Here is a 14,994-nt window from a genome sequence, read left to right as displayed (position 1 = left end):
AATAAATTTGAATTGAATTTCGGTTGATTTCAAATATTGATTCCCTTATATTCAAATATAGTTTCAATAGCTTTAAAAATAGTTAGTTTTAATTAGGAATAGGACCAATATATTTATTAATCAAGTATACTGTCAATATATTGATTAATTTTCATATATAACCATTTATTATTATATTTAGTACGACTTACCAAAACTTAAAATTATTAGTTCAAATTCGTGTTAAGAAAAATACCAACTTAGTACGTTTTTAATCGGCTTTAAAATTTGGGTTAAATCTGTCAAGATATTTATCAAGGTTCATATTAAAGTGCCAATTTTCTTTTCTTTTCCCATTCGTTTCTATCAAACAGGGCCCATCTTTTAGCATCAAAATAATCTTCGTTGGTTCGATTCCAACCCTACCCCAACCAAAACCAAACCCGGAGTTGCTTCCCCCAAGATCTTGATCGTGATATGGACAACGCAAGCTGAAACTAACACCGCACGATATAACAATGAAACTAGAAGCGGCTACCTGCCTGCTCTCTCTACTAACAGGTAAAGTTGTCGCTCCAAAAATCAAAAACCGAGAAAAATACCTAGTTAAATCCCATAAAAACCTCACCCCATCAAAAAATGTGAACAAAATTTTACACAATGCCTTTAAGAATAAATTCAATTTTCCCAATAGTAGCAGACAAGTGTTGCCAGTGAGTTGTGCAATTCAACCACTATACAACAGAATGAAAATATTGTAGTTCTGTTCCATTCAGATCATTGGTTAATTAACTGTTTATTTACGAAGTAATTTAAGAATTTTCTAAATTAGTTGGCAACTCGTAATTGAATATTCATTTTCTAATTTATTTTATTCATTTCTTAATAAGTTACCCCCTAAAAAGAATGCGAATCTAGTGTTGTTTTTTTAATATTTTGAGAACTAAGCCCATTCATTAATTTGAAGGTTTCGAAATTTAGTTTTGCAAAGGTTAATTAATCATTTTGTTAGTAAAGGAGATACCGTAGCTGGCAAAATGACCGCAATTTCACACCACCCGTAATTTAATTAACAGCTAGCTAGATAATTAAAACATAAACTAAATGGGTTTCCACATGTAGTTAGTTAACTATACTGTGTAACAATACATTCGCACTGCCATCACTAACACGTGGGGATACTGCATGAGGCTTTGCTCAAAGGGACAACGAAGCATAAAACTTCTGACAGGTCATAGTTAAGTCTTTCTCGAGTTTAGCAATGATTTGAGTAATTAATACTTTTGAAATAATGGAGAGGGTCGAGTGTTCTATGTAGATTAATTTAATTCAAACTTAATCTCTAAGTTAGTTAAAATTTAAAAAACTAATTATAATTAACGTGAATAGTTAGGTTAGGGTTTGTTTATTTTAAAAACACTTAAGTCGTACGTGTTCTCAATAATAAAACCCATTCAACTAAATCCACTGCATCTGCATTTTGAGCTGTAATTCTTTATTTTGAAATTTGTGATCTCAAAAAACCCAGATATTTTGACAAGTTAAAAGTTTACACAAATTAACTTAAAATTCATCGAAACAAACTCTCCATTATTCCAAAAAGAAATACTGAACAAAGCAAACAAGGTATATCCATTGTCTTTGGGTTAAAAAAATAATGGGCATTTGTCTGTAAGTCTAAATGAGCACGTGCAATTTTAATTTTGACCCAAAAGAATTAGGAACTTTCAAAAATTCCCAAGTTTCCCCCCAAATGAAGCCTCTTTCAAACGCGAACTCAATTAACGGAAAAAGGCGAGGGCATCCTTTGAGATAATTTAAGCCAACCAACAATGAGAACATTTATCCTACTTGAAGAATACGTGGTGATGATTGTCATCATTTTAAATATTTTACTGTGCTCCAAAAGAATTAACTCTTTATGTCTATGAATCTGAGTTTAATCCGAGAATATATCTGACTTTGAAATCAGTTTCAAGACCCAAATTTAGAAGAGAAATAAAATTACCTTGCCATAGATTATTTTCATTTCAAAATTCCCTGACTTTCCCAGATTTCGTCTACCTGATTGACAGACTGAAGTCACTTTTTACTGACCAATTAACTTCAGATTTAATTCTGAACCTTTTAAGGCTCATTTAAAAGAATTTCAAAAGTCCCTGACTTTCCCAGATTTCGTCTCTCTGAAGTCATTTCTTACTGACCAATTTCAAATTTGGTTCCCAACCATTTAAGGTTCATTTAAACGCAATGTTCAATATTGAAATTGAAAAAACGTTCCAACAACTTCAGGAGTTGTTAAATAATTTAGGTCGAACTTCAAAAACGCATTAGCGACAGTCAAAGAATGTATCATTTTTCTGTGTTACATACGTAAATTGGAGAATTGAAGAAAAAAAAGTTTTAAATTTAAAACGATTTTTTTAATGAACGGATTTCAAGTTGAAGTTACGGTTTCGCGTCATTGACCAAGAAGCAGTCAGTCAGGATACTGTTCAAATGTTACGGTCATTTTTTTCATAACAAATATTCAAAGCTGAGTGACATTGAAAATATATACCCCCATTTTCAAAGAGTTTTTATGTTAGATATGAAAATGCTTAAAAAAGTTTTTTTTTTTGCAATTCTTGGATGGCTTCATATTTCACGCGCAAAAAAAGATCACGTTTAGCCTAAATTGATGTGTACACGTAAAAGTTTCAAGTGTTACTGTATTTTGTATGTACATTTTGTTTTTGAAGAATTTAAATCACTTATACCGAAGTTAAAACCACGTGACCCTGTTCTTTAACTATAGTTTATATTTCTTATAATATTTGTCCTTTAAAAAAATATTTTAACATCGCCCTACTATAATTTAAATACCGAAATTAACACTGTTCTTTTTTCAGAAAACAATTTTAACAAAAATTATCAAACATTGTTCTTTTCATTTCTAACCCAAATATAACTTTAAAAATAATATAATTTAATTAGTGATAGAATTTCAAATAAAATTTCATTAATCAAAACCGGTTGGTTTAAAAATTCATCTATAAATATAACGTATAAAGACAATTGACATTTTTAAACAACATAGAGCCGAGTCACGTCTGCTCCAGAATTATGGACAATAGGTCACGTACAATTACCCATCCAATACAATAGCGAAATAAGGCTTAGGACAAAATCTATAAATAATCCCTTAAAGAAAAGAAATAAAAAACCTATTGCCATTTAATAAATTCCTTAGATACGTTTCCGGATGTCAAAGTATAATTTAAATAAAAATAATAATCATTTTTACGTCTCATTTCAGTTGCCTGTATTGCAAATTTCGCCTCAGCGGAGCGAAAACCAAAGAAATCTTCAAATAGGGTAAGAAGTTCTTTAAGGTTTTTAAAGGTTTATTACTTAAAGTGTATGTAACTTAAGAAGATGTATCTTTCGTTAAGTTTCACATGAAGGTTAATTTTAAGCGAAAGTTGGATATTATTGTTAAAATTAAGTTTAATTATCTTTTAAAATAATAGAAACTAAAGAAATCGATTATAACAAGCTTTAATTAAACTTTCATAAATTAATGAAAGTTTAATTGCTTCTAATGAACTAATTTATTTGAATTAAATGAACTAATTTATTTAAATTAAACTAATTAATTTATTTACTTTAAACTAATTAATTTATTTACTTTAAACTAATTAATTTATTTACTTTAAACTAATTAATTTATTTACTTTAAACTAATTAATTTATTTACTTTAAACTAATTAATTTATTTACTTTAAACTAATTAATTTATTTACTTTAAACTAATTAATTTATTTACTTTAAACTAATTAATTTATTTACTTTAAACTAATTAATTTATTTACTTTAAACTAATTAATTTATTTACTTTAAACTAATTAATTTATTTACTTTAAACTAATTAATTTATTTACTTTAAACTAATTAATTTATTTACTTTAAACTAATTAATTTATTTACTTTAAACTAATTAATTTATTTACTTTAAACTAATTAATTTATTTACTTTAAACTAATTAATTTATTTACTTTAAACTAATTAATTTATTTACTTTAAACTAATTAATTTATTTACTTTAAACTAATTAATTTATTTGCTTTAAATGAATTAATTCCTGAATTAAGGTTAAATCATTTTGAGTCTGAACTAGCTAGCATGACTGCAATCCAATAAACTTTGCACAAATGCGTCAGTGTAGAGAAATATCTATTATCAGTTGACGAAATTTTGGTCCTACAGTTATTGCCAAATTTACTTTCAACACTACTCCTAAATTTAATATTTGGTGATCGCAAAACTAAAAATACTAACATCAAAATGTTTTGCCAAAAAATTTAGTCAATAATTTGAAATTTAGGTAACAAAGCGTAACGGTAAGGAAATACCAGGGGAAAAGAATACAATTTCACCAAAGCGTATCCAATTCTCACGATGGGGTTGCCCAAAACTAAAATGGACCATTTTTTACGCGTCTTACGTAACACACGGTTTAGTCATGCGTACAAGATCATCTTCGAGGCTATATAAAGAGTTACAACTTATAAATGAACCGAGTTTCCCTAGAAAAAAGCGTATTTTCTTTGCAAAAATAAAGGTTTTCTAAGGGTGTCACAATTTCCTAAGTATATTTAAGATTATTTCGAATGTTACAAGGTGTTTTGGTAGTACTATGAAAGGCGGGGGTAACCTTTATTTATCCATTGTCTAGTATAAAACTGATATAGGTACGAGAATGTTTGTGATACTCGTAACCCAGAAACGCCAAACGACCAACCAACATATAATTTACATCGTTATTAAAGCGTTAAATTCATATTTACAAATAATATTGATAATATTTGGTAACAATTTACTTCAACTAATGAACTTCTACCCTGAATCTTTTACTATTTTCTCGCAGCTTTCGTCGCTGAGCGCGTGATCGAGTGGGCTATGGCTATGTTACAGTAGAAGATTTGGCGCGTGAAAAACTGCGCGTGATGTTTAAAATTTTAATTTCAAAATAGGCTTAAATAGTCAAAACGGTAAAATAAGGCTTAACTAGTACAAGTTCTCGTGAAATTTAAACTTAACGAGAAATAATCTTAATACGAAACATTTGAGACTGGACAGTGGGGCATATTTCACCCTGTATTTGGCAATAAATAGTCACAATGGTGAAAGTGAAATTTGGGAATTTTTAGAGTGAAAAATTTGAACTTTGTTTATCAAATTGAAAACTCTATAAAGAAAGAAAGTCAGTCGAAAATTACTCCTTATTCAAAAATATTCAGGCTTTACATAATAAATAGAATGTCGGTATAATAGACCCAAACGGTGCCATTGTACGAGAGCAGCGAACCGATTACCATATATACCCCGGTGTCTGTCTTAAAGAAATCAAGATTATTGTATAATAAATAATAACAACTTTAATTCGAGATAGAGATAACCTATTCCGGTAGCCCACGATTTTTAAGTATTTTGACATTTTAAAATGATTATAGAGAACTATTATTTATGGAAAGTGATTTACTCTATCGTAACCCAAATATTTATATTTATGACTAATATATTATATAAGGAATATTATTTTGACATAATTTTATAGACCAATAATAATCAATTTTAGAATGAGTAAATAAAAACCCTAAGTATATTTATAAATATTTAAATTATTTACTAAATTCTATAATTTAGTTTTGGTATCAAATAAATTTATTAAAATATAAAAAAGTGCCCGTGCTTTTAGGAAGCTATCAATTTCTCGTGCTACAATCATTTTGGCGCGAGATTAGTGCATGCTATGACGTCATCAACGAGAAGCATAAGTTTTAATTTCGATATAATTTTAGTTTAAATGTTTTTTGGGAAATGATCGAAGTTTAACCATAATGAATGAGAAATTGGGGAGATTTTTCGAGACGTGTCCAGGGAAGCGTAATGGATTTCCTTATTGGGTTTGTTTCTAGCATTATTTTTAACCTAATAAACCCGACAACGTCCGATTTACATGGCTAGCCATTTGACTCATTCAGCTTAAACGATCGAGTGACATCTTTTTTTTTAAACATTAAATGGGTGGTTTTCCATGACCGGTTGTGTAAAAACATCACCTTGTGTTTTGAAGTCCTGCGCGATATGTAAACGTAGCCATAACCGATTGATTAAGTAAAGGATTTAAAACTAAAAATAAAAATTATTTTCTAAAATTTGTAAGGAAATTTCAATAGTTTTATCAATTTGTGACGTCACTCTCCTCGATTTGAAACAATTATTAAATCTATAGTGATCCTTTATTATATTATTTCAGCACCGTAGTGGGCGTCGAGAACAAGATGAACCGGAAGTAACGTCATCAACACCGCCGGAAGACCCATTGGCAAAAATATTACCTCTGGTAACCTTCAATTGCAAAGGACGCCATGAAGGTTACTATGCGGATGTACAATTTGACTGCGAAGTCTTCCATTATTGTAACGGACAGGGGATGCTGTTCACTTTTATGTGTCCACCTACGTCCAGATTCAACCAGAAGAACCTCATTTGCGACTACGATCGCTTTGGCAAGAAATCTTGCGCCAAATCCTCAGAGTACTTTCATATCAACGAAGGTATTAGGCCCAAAGATAACAACACAATCACTACCTCCACAATGGGTTCAATCGTTTCTTCGAGTACCATGTCACCAATTTACGAATCGTACGATAGTCGAATTGCCAAAGGTGATGACGACCAAATGACACGCTTATTATTAATATTTTACTTATAATATAATTATTCTCCTATAGATAAAGAGGTGACAACAACAACAGAGGCTCCAAAATCATGGAAACATGGTAACCTACGTCAAAAGGTCACTGACGTCCCAACAAACGCCTACGTTACTGAAAACCCCAGAGAGATAGACGCGCCTCAAGACGCCCCTTACGAGTATGACGAGTACGAATACCCAATGCCACGTAACTACTATGACGATTACGAAACGTCAACCGAGGCCTATTACGAGGACCAATTAGAATCAAATGACAAAACCGAGAAGAAAAAGAAATTAAGAAAGAAGAAAAAATCCGCCACCATCATCGGAACATCCGTTCAAAAATCAACCACCGTAGTTGGACGATCAGTCGCTTCAGGAGATGAGCGGATGACCACTGAACAAATGGATATTCAAAGAGAAACGACCACGACCGAAGCGCCAAAGGATTACATGAGAGAAGTTACAACCACGGGGAAAACCGACTTGTACCAGGAAACAGGAAGCGAGAGTCCAAGACGAAAACAAGTACTGGATTATGATGACCCAGAATCAGAAGCCGAGGCTAGTGAAGATAAAGCCATATCTCAGAGTCCCGATGAATATGGAAGTCGGAAGGAGAGGAGGTCTGAAAACGATAAGGGTGAAGCCACACCCTCGACCAGAAGACGGGGACATAGGTAAGAGAGAATTTCATTTATATTTTTAAAACCATAAGTAAAAATAAAAATTATTTCTTAGACGAGATCGGAAGCTGGAGAAGGATCACGACACTGCAGCCGACTCTTCAACCAACACCCCAGTAAGATCCCTTTTCAACAGGCCAAGACCCAAAAACAAATTCCACTTGAGGGCCTCAACAAGTACAACTGAATCATCCATCCCACCAACCAATTCTGACCAATCAACCCCGAGTCACACGAGCGCGCCTCAACACCATGAAGAATATTCTTCGGCGGAACAGACCTCTGAAGAAATAGTCACTGAAAAACCTAAACTTCCACGCACCCGAACCCAAACTAGGGAAAGAAAACCATACGCCTCTAGATTAACACAAGGTCGACCCCGACGTAAAAAAATCAGAACTACTACAACTACACCGGCACCGGACTACGAGTACAAAGCGGAAGTAGTTGAAATACAACCGACAGAACCTCCTACTTCTAAACCTAGGACAAGAACAAGAGGTCGCAAAAAACTTAGAGTTAATACAGAAACTACGGTTGAACGACCCAAAGTGTACTACGATGACTACGAAAGCACTACGCAGTCACACTTCACTACGACAACGGAAAGACCACAACACGATTACGATGTCACAAACTACAACAGAGGAACTACACCACCCCCGGCTAGTTTGACATATTATAACTCTCAGCCTCTGACTCAACCTCAAATACAAGAACCGGAAGAACACCCAAGTAGAGTCGTTAAAAAAATTAGGCACCGTAAACGACCTCAACAAACGACTACTTTACCACCTCCACCCGTTTCGACGTTCGTGGGACCATTGGCTGATCCTTTTGATATACCGCCTCCGACACATCTGTTTCACGAAAGTACCGAACCTCCAACAACCAGCCCTCCCAGGAATAGAGCTACCATTAGGCTTAACACAAAAAATGTTTACGACGAGTACAATTATAACCCAACAACACCAGCTCCTAGGAAGAAAAAGGTCCTTAAGGGTCATAAGGTCACAATTGCCTTATCGAAACATCTCACGAAGCCTAAAAAGAAGGTTAAGGTGAATAAGGAGTTCTTCTTTAAGCCTAAGCCCGATCCCTTACCTGATTACGGTGTGAGGTTAGAGGAGGAACGCCGGCGACCCGCTGAATACGAAAACCTTAGGGAATCACGTCCTCACCAACCCACAAAGGAAAATCACTACAATCAAGGTGGATATCGCGAATCAAGGTATATGGAACCTCAACAACCTCAATACGAAACTAGACCATACCCTCCAGCGCCTCAAGCTGTGCCTCAAAGACCTCCTCAACTTATACCAGTACCAATTCAGGAAAATTACCAAAATTCAAATGGATTTAGTCCATTAATAGCAACAGATAGACCTATTTCTGGGTATGGGGAAATTAGTTCTTGGTATCCCGTATCTCAAAGTCCAAGGTCCAATCAAGCGGGATCTAACCAGTTGGAAGGAATTTATCAAAATGCCCCAGTATTTACCATATCAGAGAACCCTGACGGACTCTACGCGGTGCCACAACCAACCACACAAGAGAGCCCACGGGAATATTACGATTATCAACCTCAGCAACAGCAGTATCAACCCAGTCAGAATCAAGTTGAAAGACAGCCTTCTAATCAGTATCAACAGAGTGGTTCGCAGTACCAACCTAGTAGGCAACCGGAACCTTATCAGGAAGTTAGGCAACACGAACCTTACCAAGAAGTCAGACAACCCGAACCTTACCAAGAGGTCAGACAGCCCGAACCTTACCAAGAGGTCAGACAGCCCGAACCTTACCAAGAGGTCAGACAGCCCGAACCTTACCAAGAGGTCAGACAACCCAAGCCTTACCAAGAGGTCAGACAACACGAACCTTACCAAGAGGTCAGACAACACGAACCTTACCAGGAAGTCAGGCAACCTCAAGAATTCGTTGAAATCAGACACCAGAACGAGTACCGACCCCAATACGAAACTAGGGACCCCCAACGTGGAAACAGACCTAGAGAAGAATCAAGATACCATGAAGCTTCCCCTCCTAGAGACTACGAAGATGCTAGAAAGAATAGAATACGTAATTACCATGATTCGCGTCAAGAGGGTCAAAGAGCATACGAAAACTCGCGTCAACAAGCCGCTCAAAGTCAAGAACATTTCAGACCAGCGTACGAATACGAACCGAGACCCGAAAGGTACCCATCGCAAAACGCTCAGGCATTGAGAAATGAATACCCTTACCCCGAAAGTTCCCAAAATCAACTTGTCACGGATCAGTACGCTGAGGTCACCAGTTACCAAACAGATCCGCAACAGCAACAACAACCGCAAGAAAGCCAATACCAACAGGAGGCAAGAAGACCCGACGCAAATGATAATCAAAGAGTCGAAACTTCTACGTCATACGAGCCCGAAGAGTTACGTGATAACAATCAAAACGGTAACAAACCAGTCAGAGAAAGAGTAGTTTTCATAACAGAAGTTCCGAATGTACAAGGGTCTAACCAGCAACCCAGATACGAAACGAATATCGCAAAACCTAATCAAGTCGAGTACGATTCTGATAAACAAAATTACCAGCAACAAGGTAATATCAACGAATACGTTGAGGAAATTGCATATCCTTTAAATGCCCAACAACAGCAAAACAATCAAGGTGATCATTCTGGCAATTATCCCGTATACTCTGACAGTCAAGAAGTCATAACAACCTTGCCTAGCGGAGAGCACGAAAGTTTTCAAAGCGTCCACACCGAGCACAGCTTGCACAGCCATCACAACGCGCCCACAATACAAAGCATCTACCATTCAAAGTCGTACCCAGTAACGACACACGTCAATTACAAACACAGCGATCACGAACCAGATGTGTCCGATTCAATTACTAGCTCGCAGTACGTTGATAAACAAAACCCTTTCTCGAACGAAGCTAAAGTACCGTCCCACGAAAGCGACAAAGACGGTACCCATTTCGATGATCGTGAACAGAAACCGTTTATGGGTAGCTACTCTTACAAGGGACCCAAAGTTGTTGTCGAAGAAGAATCGAACCCTATGAAAAACAATATGTTTTATAAGGAACTTGGGGCCGGTGAGACGTTTGATTCGATCTCTTTACAATCCAATAACTTCCATATGCATGATGGGTTACTGGAAAATTCCGAGTCGATTAACAGAGCAAGTAAAAAACGGGAGGCGATATACGAAGCACCACAACATAAGAACTTCTTCAACACCGACTTTGATTTGGAAGAGGCAGCGACAGCGGACAGTAACAACAACAAAACCGGTAATACCACCGAAGATCCGTCGCAAGTTAGACGAAGAAGGCAAATAATTTTCGCCGATCATATCCACCAAGCCGTGTCCCCTTATATGGGTTCCAGACCACCGTTAAATAATCCATTTGGTGGTGGCCACGTCATGAGACAAGGACAAATCTTTATGCAAGATAATGGAAGGTTTGTTGGAAATGCGAATTCGGTTATAAACGCCAGACCAATTCCTCAAGATCAGAGGTTCGGACATTTATCGAGACATCCGGCAGTGTTACACGGTGCTCAACCAATAAGACTGCACCATCCACAAGCACAGCCCCAGTTTCATCCTCATTTTATACAATCTCAACGACAACAAGATCCGCATTTGCAGCCTCGTCCACATGGGGTAGTAGTGACTAGTCCATCGCCTGGAGGACATATCTTAATGGGCTTTCCATTGACGGTACCCACTATCAGAGTACCTCATCCGGTCGCTCCTCAAATTGGACAGCAAATTATAGCACCGCCTCATGCCAATTTTCAAGCTTATTCCAGGCCAGTACAACCGCAAGGACCGCCTCCCAATGAAGTAAGTACACTAAAAAATTTAAGAAGTTTTAGTACTTGTACTTAAAACTTCTTTTCCTCATTAAGGGTGACAATAGACAATACCAACAAGATCGTCCAAATGTGCAATACAGCGAACCATATCACCCCAATCAACAAAACGAGCAACAATCAAACCAGGATTCGAACGAAGGGAGGCCTCAACCTCATCATTATGAAGAGCAAGGAGTAGCCCCTGGTCAAGCCACAGTACCCTACTACGGATATGGTTACAACCCTTACCGACGTCCAGCTCAAAACAACCAAAATAAACAATATAGCCAAAATAACAACCAAGAAAACTCAAACGATTCTGGTGAAGACGATTCAAACGATTCTCGGGAAAGGGAACCAAATCAGAATTACGATACCAGAGAGAGACCCCAAGAATACGAGGATGATCGTCGCGGTCAATCTGATTCTTACAATAACAACCGTAATCCTAATTCAGACCAATCATATTCCAACCACAAAGATCATGGCCAATCAGAGTCTTACACCCGAGATCATGGCGATTCAAACGCGTACAATCAAGATCCGTACCAATCAAATTCATACAATCAAGATAACGATCGTTCAAATTCATATGACAGGGATCGAGACGGCCAATCAGAGTCGTACGAAAGAGACCGTGGCCAGTCGGACAATTCAAATTCGCGACCAAATGCCGAGTACGAATCGAGAGACAGGGATGAACCATCTTCAGGCCAATACGAATCAAGAGACAGGGATGAACCATCTTCAGGCCAATACGAATCAAGAGACAGGGATGAACCATCTTCAGGCCAATACGATTCTCAAGAAGACACAGGGTCAAATGAAGAGAAACCAAGCCAAGAGGAGGGAGATTTAGGAAACGCAACAGAAGCTACAACATTGCCATACCCGGACAATGTTCACGCTCATTACTTGAAACACTACAACAATAGCGATCCAATTAGCAACCCGTTTGACTCGGATTTCTTCAAACCCCCGCCGTACTACCATAGTATCCCACCATACGCTGACCTGTCGCTGCCTAAGAAAGAGACAAATGACACGCATCAAATGGACGAGAAAAAACCCAATGAGCACGGACCCCCTTTCAGACCGCCCCCTCCTCCAGTCCCACCAACATACTATGGACCGTATGATCCTTCAACTACTCAAAAAACGAAGAACGAAACCGTAGAAAAAAGACCACCATTTGACTACAACGGGTACACTATCCCACCCGTTCCGGACTTTACAGTCACATTTCCACCTCCTTCCAAATACACCACAACTACTGAGGACCCTAAATCGGTTTCGGAGTCGATTAGAGATAGTATCAGCGTCACAGAGGCAACTGGTGACGTTACCAATCTACCATCACCCGTGATGGCTAAATCGGAGATACAAGAAACATCAGAGGAACCACCCACGACTCCGCGTAGCCAGCCTTCAACTACAGTAGGCTTCGGTGGTAGAATACGACCAGTCGCGAGTAAAATCTTCCCTCGACCTACTTATAAACCATCAAGGGAAGGAGGCTTATCCACCGTAGAACCAACTACAACCAAGTCACCATTTACTTATCGAAGGGCCAGTACTTCAACGACAACAATAGCACCGTACGCTAACGAAGATCATAATCCGCAAACACCATCAAATCGTAAGGTTTTCCACGCAACTGGTGGCGCAATGAGTGACAAGAAACTACGACCTAAGTTATTTGGGGCTCAACGAAATCGCCCCGCAACAACCGAAAGTGACCTGACTGGTGGTGAAAGCGAATTGGATTACGTTTCTGAAGAACCTTTAGCTGAGTTTTTAATCAGCAACCAGAGGGAAAAGGACGCTAGACCTAAACCAGGACAACAAACGTCTTTGTCCAAAACAGAACCAGAAACCAACGAAGTCACAACCAAACTCCCGTCAACTGGGACGACGAACTACAAACACGGTTTCGAATTAATAACCACAACACCCGCACCAGTAACAACCGGAAGTCCTAAATGGTCGGAACCAGTTATATCTCAAATACATCAATACAATGACCAAGAAATCGGCTCATCACCATGGGCTATTTACAAGGAAATTGGTTCACCAGCAAGTAAGAAATTTTCTCCAACGTGGATAACCGATAAACCCTACAAAGTTGAGGATAAATCAACAACTCCTGACGTTGTTACGGTACCGAGTTTACCAGTTCATAAGTTATTTAACGTATCAGTCAAATGGTCCCCTAAAATTGACGAAAGTCAAACCGCACCATCCACTAAAACTATCTTCAAAATACCACCAAAGGTTGCTTTAACCACAACGCCAATCCCAACTATTGAAACTGCGCGCGTTACGTCATCCCATATAACTAGGTACACCTCCCAGACTTCCGGTACGCCCTGGAGAGTCAAAATAGAGGATTTAATGCCCAGAACCAAGGCTCAAAATGTAGTTGATGAAATGAGACCCGTGTACAACGCGAAAGGAAAAATATCAACAACAACACCGGAACCATCTACATTCAGTCCTTTCGCCGCTTACATTTTCGAGAAAACTACCACTACTGAGACACCCATAACTACAACCGCAACTTCAACTACTACAACGTCAAAATACGACGTAACAACTACGTCACCCGTAACTACGAGTACATCCTCTACAAATGGGAAAAAGTCAGATCGGGTTGAACCTTCAACGACAACTACAACTACGACTGAAAATCCATTTCCGGGACTCGATATGTCCCAGTTGTCGCTGGTTGACAACATTGTTGCCGATAGTGTAGTTAGGGTGGTTGCCGCGCATGCGCCCCCGGGATATTTAGAGAAATTCGACTCAAAAAGGTTACATATTAAAGCCATGTAATCGTAGTTCAAGTGTTTCAAACATGAAACAAACAAAAAAAAAATCACAAAGCCAAAAACATTTTTCTTACAAAACATTTAAACGCGTCCGTGCTAATGAAGTGTTTCTAAAGTTAGGGATGATTTCTTAGATTATAATTATAAATATAGCAGGACTATGCCTTAATTTAATTTCTTATTTTTATAGAGAAGAAGTATTTTTTTAGTTAAGTATAATATCAAATAAAAAAATGTTGAAAATTATATTTTAAATAATATTATTGAAAATTTAAAATATGTCGTGTCCAAGCGTTTACGAAAACTGTAAATATTTTTCTTCAAATTGTAATAACGAGGATGTGAATAAAAAAATTTTAAATATTTTCCAAGTCTTTAAAGTTTAAGATAAATGGTTCCAAAAACCTTTAGACCCCCTTTTAGACCTGTCTAATCTGTACTTTAGTTCACAGAAAATCTGTCGTCGCCCCAGTGGCAAAGAGATTCTAATAAACCATAAACAAATGGTTCCTGAGGCTAAATAGAAGACAACGTGCCTCCGAAGTAACAGTAAGGCTTTAGTACTTATGACGGATTTATTATAAACTTATGATATAATTAATAAATACTGCGTACAAGACCTAACAGATGGAGACACGAATCTTTGAGACCTTTCTTAAAGTTACAACAAGGAAAACAACTCTTGTAACATAATTTCTTTGTGTTAAATTTAAATTCGAACTAGCTGGCACAGGCTACCAAACATTTACCTTGAAAATTAAAGAGGTATAGTAAGAGGCATGATGTATATACCCTTAAAATAAACAATATATTTTACTAAAATCGTCTTAGAAAAGCCATCGATGCGTAAACTGATGCTTATCTACACGAGAAAAAGAGCTTGGCACAGA

The 14,994-nt window shown here is 37.1% G+C and overlaps 2 protein-coding genes across 2 annotated transcripts in view; one reads left to right on the top strand and one right to left on the bottom strand.

The window, feature by feature from the left end:
- The window catches only part of LOC149654410 (spindle assembly abnormal protein 6 homolog), a 48,956-nt gene that overhangs the window by 15,591 nt on the left and 18,371 nt on the right, over nucleotides 1-14,994 (bottom strand). The window lies entirely within an intron of this gene.
- Nucleotides 359-14,465, top strand: LOC149654411 (uncharacterized). The gene is made up of 6 exons (XM_089845917.1): nucleotides 359-540; nucleotides 3,278-3,336; nucleotides 6,282-6,693; nucleotides 6,760-7,405; nucleotides 7,467-11,262; nucleotides 11,328-14,465. Exons 1-6 carry the CDS (start codon nucleotides 498-500, stop codon nucleotides 14,106-14,108), a joined length of 7,737 nt encoding a protein of 2,578 aa, XP_089702043.1. The 5' UTR covers nucleotides 359-497; the 3' UTR covers nucleotides 14,109-14,465.

Source organism: Phalangium opilio, unplaced genomic scaffold (assembly GCF_054372755.1).
Source record: "Phalangium opilio isolate 3A_F unplaced genomic scaffold, DU_Popi_V2 ptg000079l_1, whole genome shotgun sequence".
NCBI classification, from domain to species: domain Eukaryota; kingdom Metazoa; phylum Arthropoda; class Arachnida; order Opiliones; family Phalangiidae; genus Phalangium; species Phalangium opilio.
The sequence above is the reverse complement of the archived record's forward strand: the minus strand, read 5'-3'. Positions and strand labels throughout refer to the sequence as shown.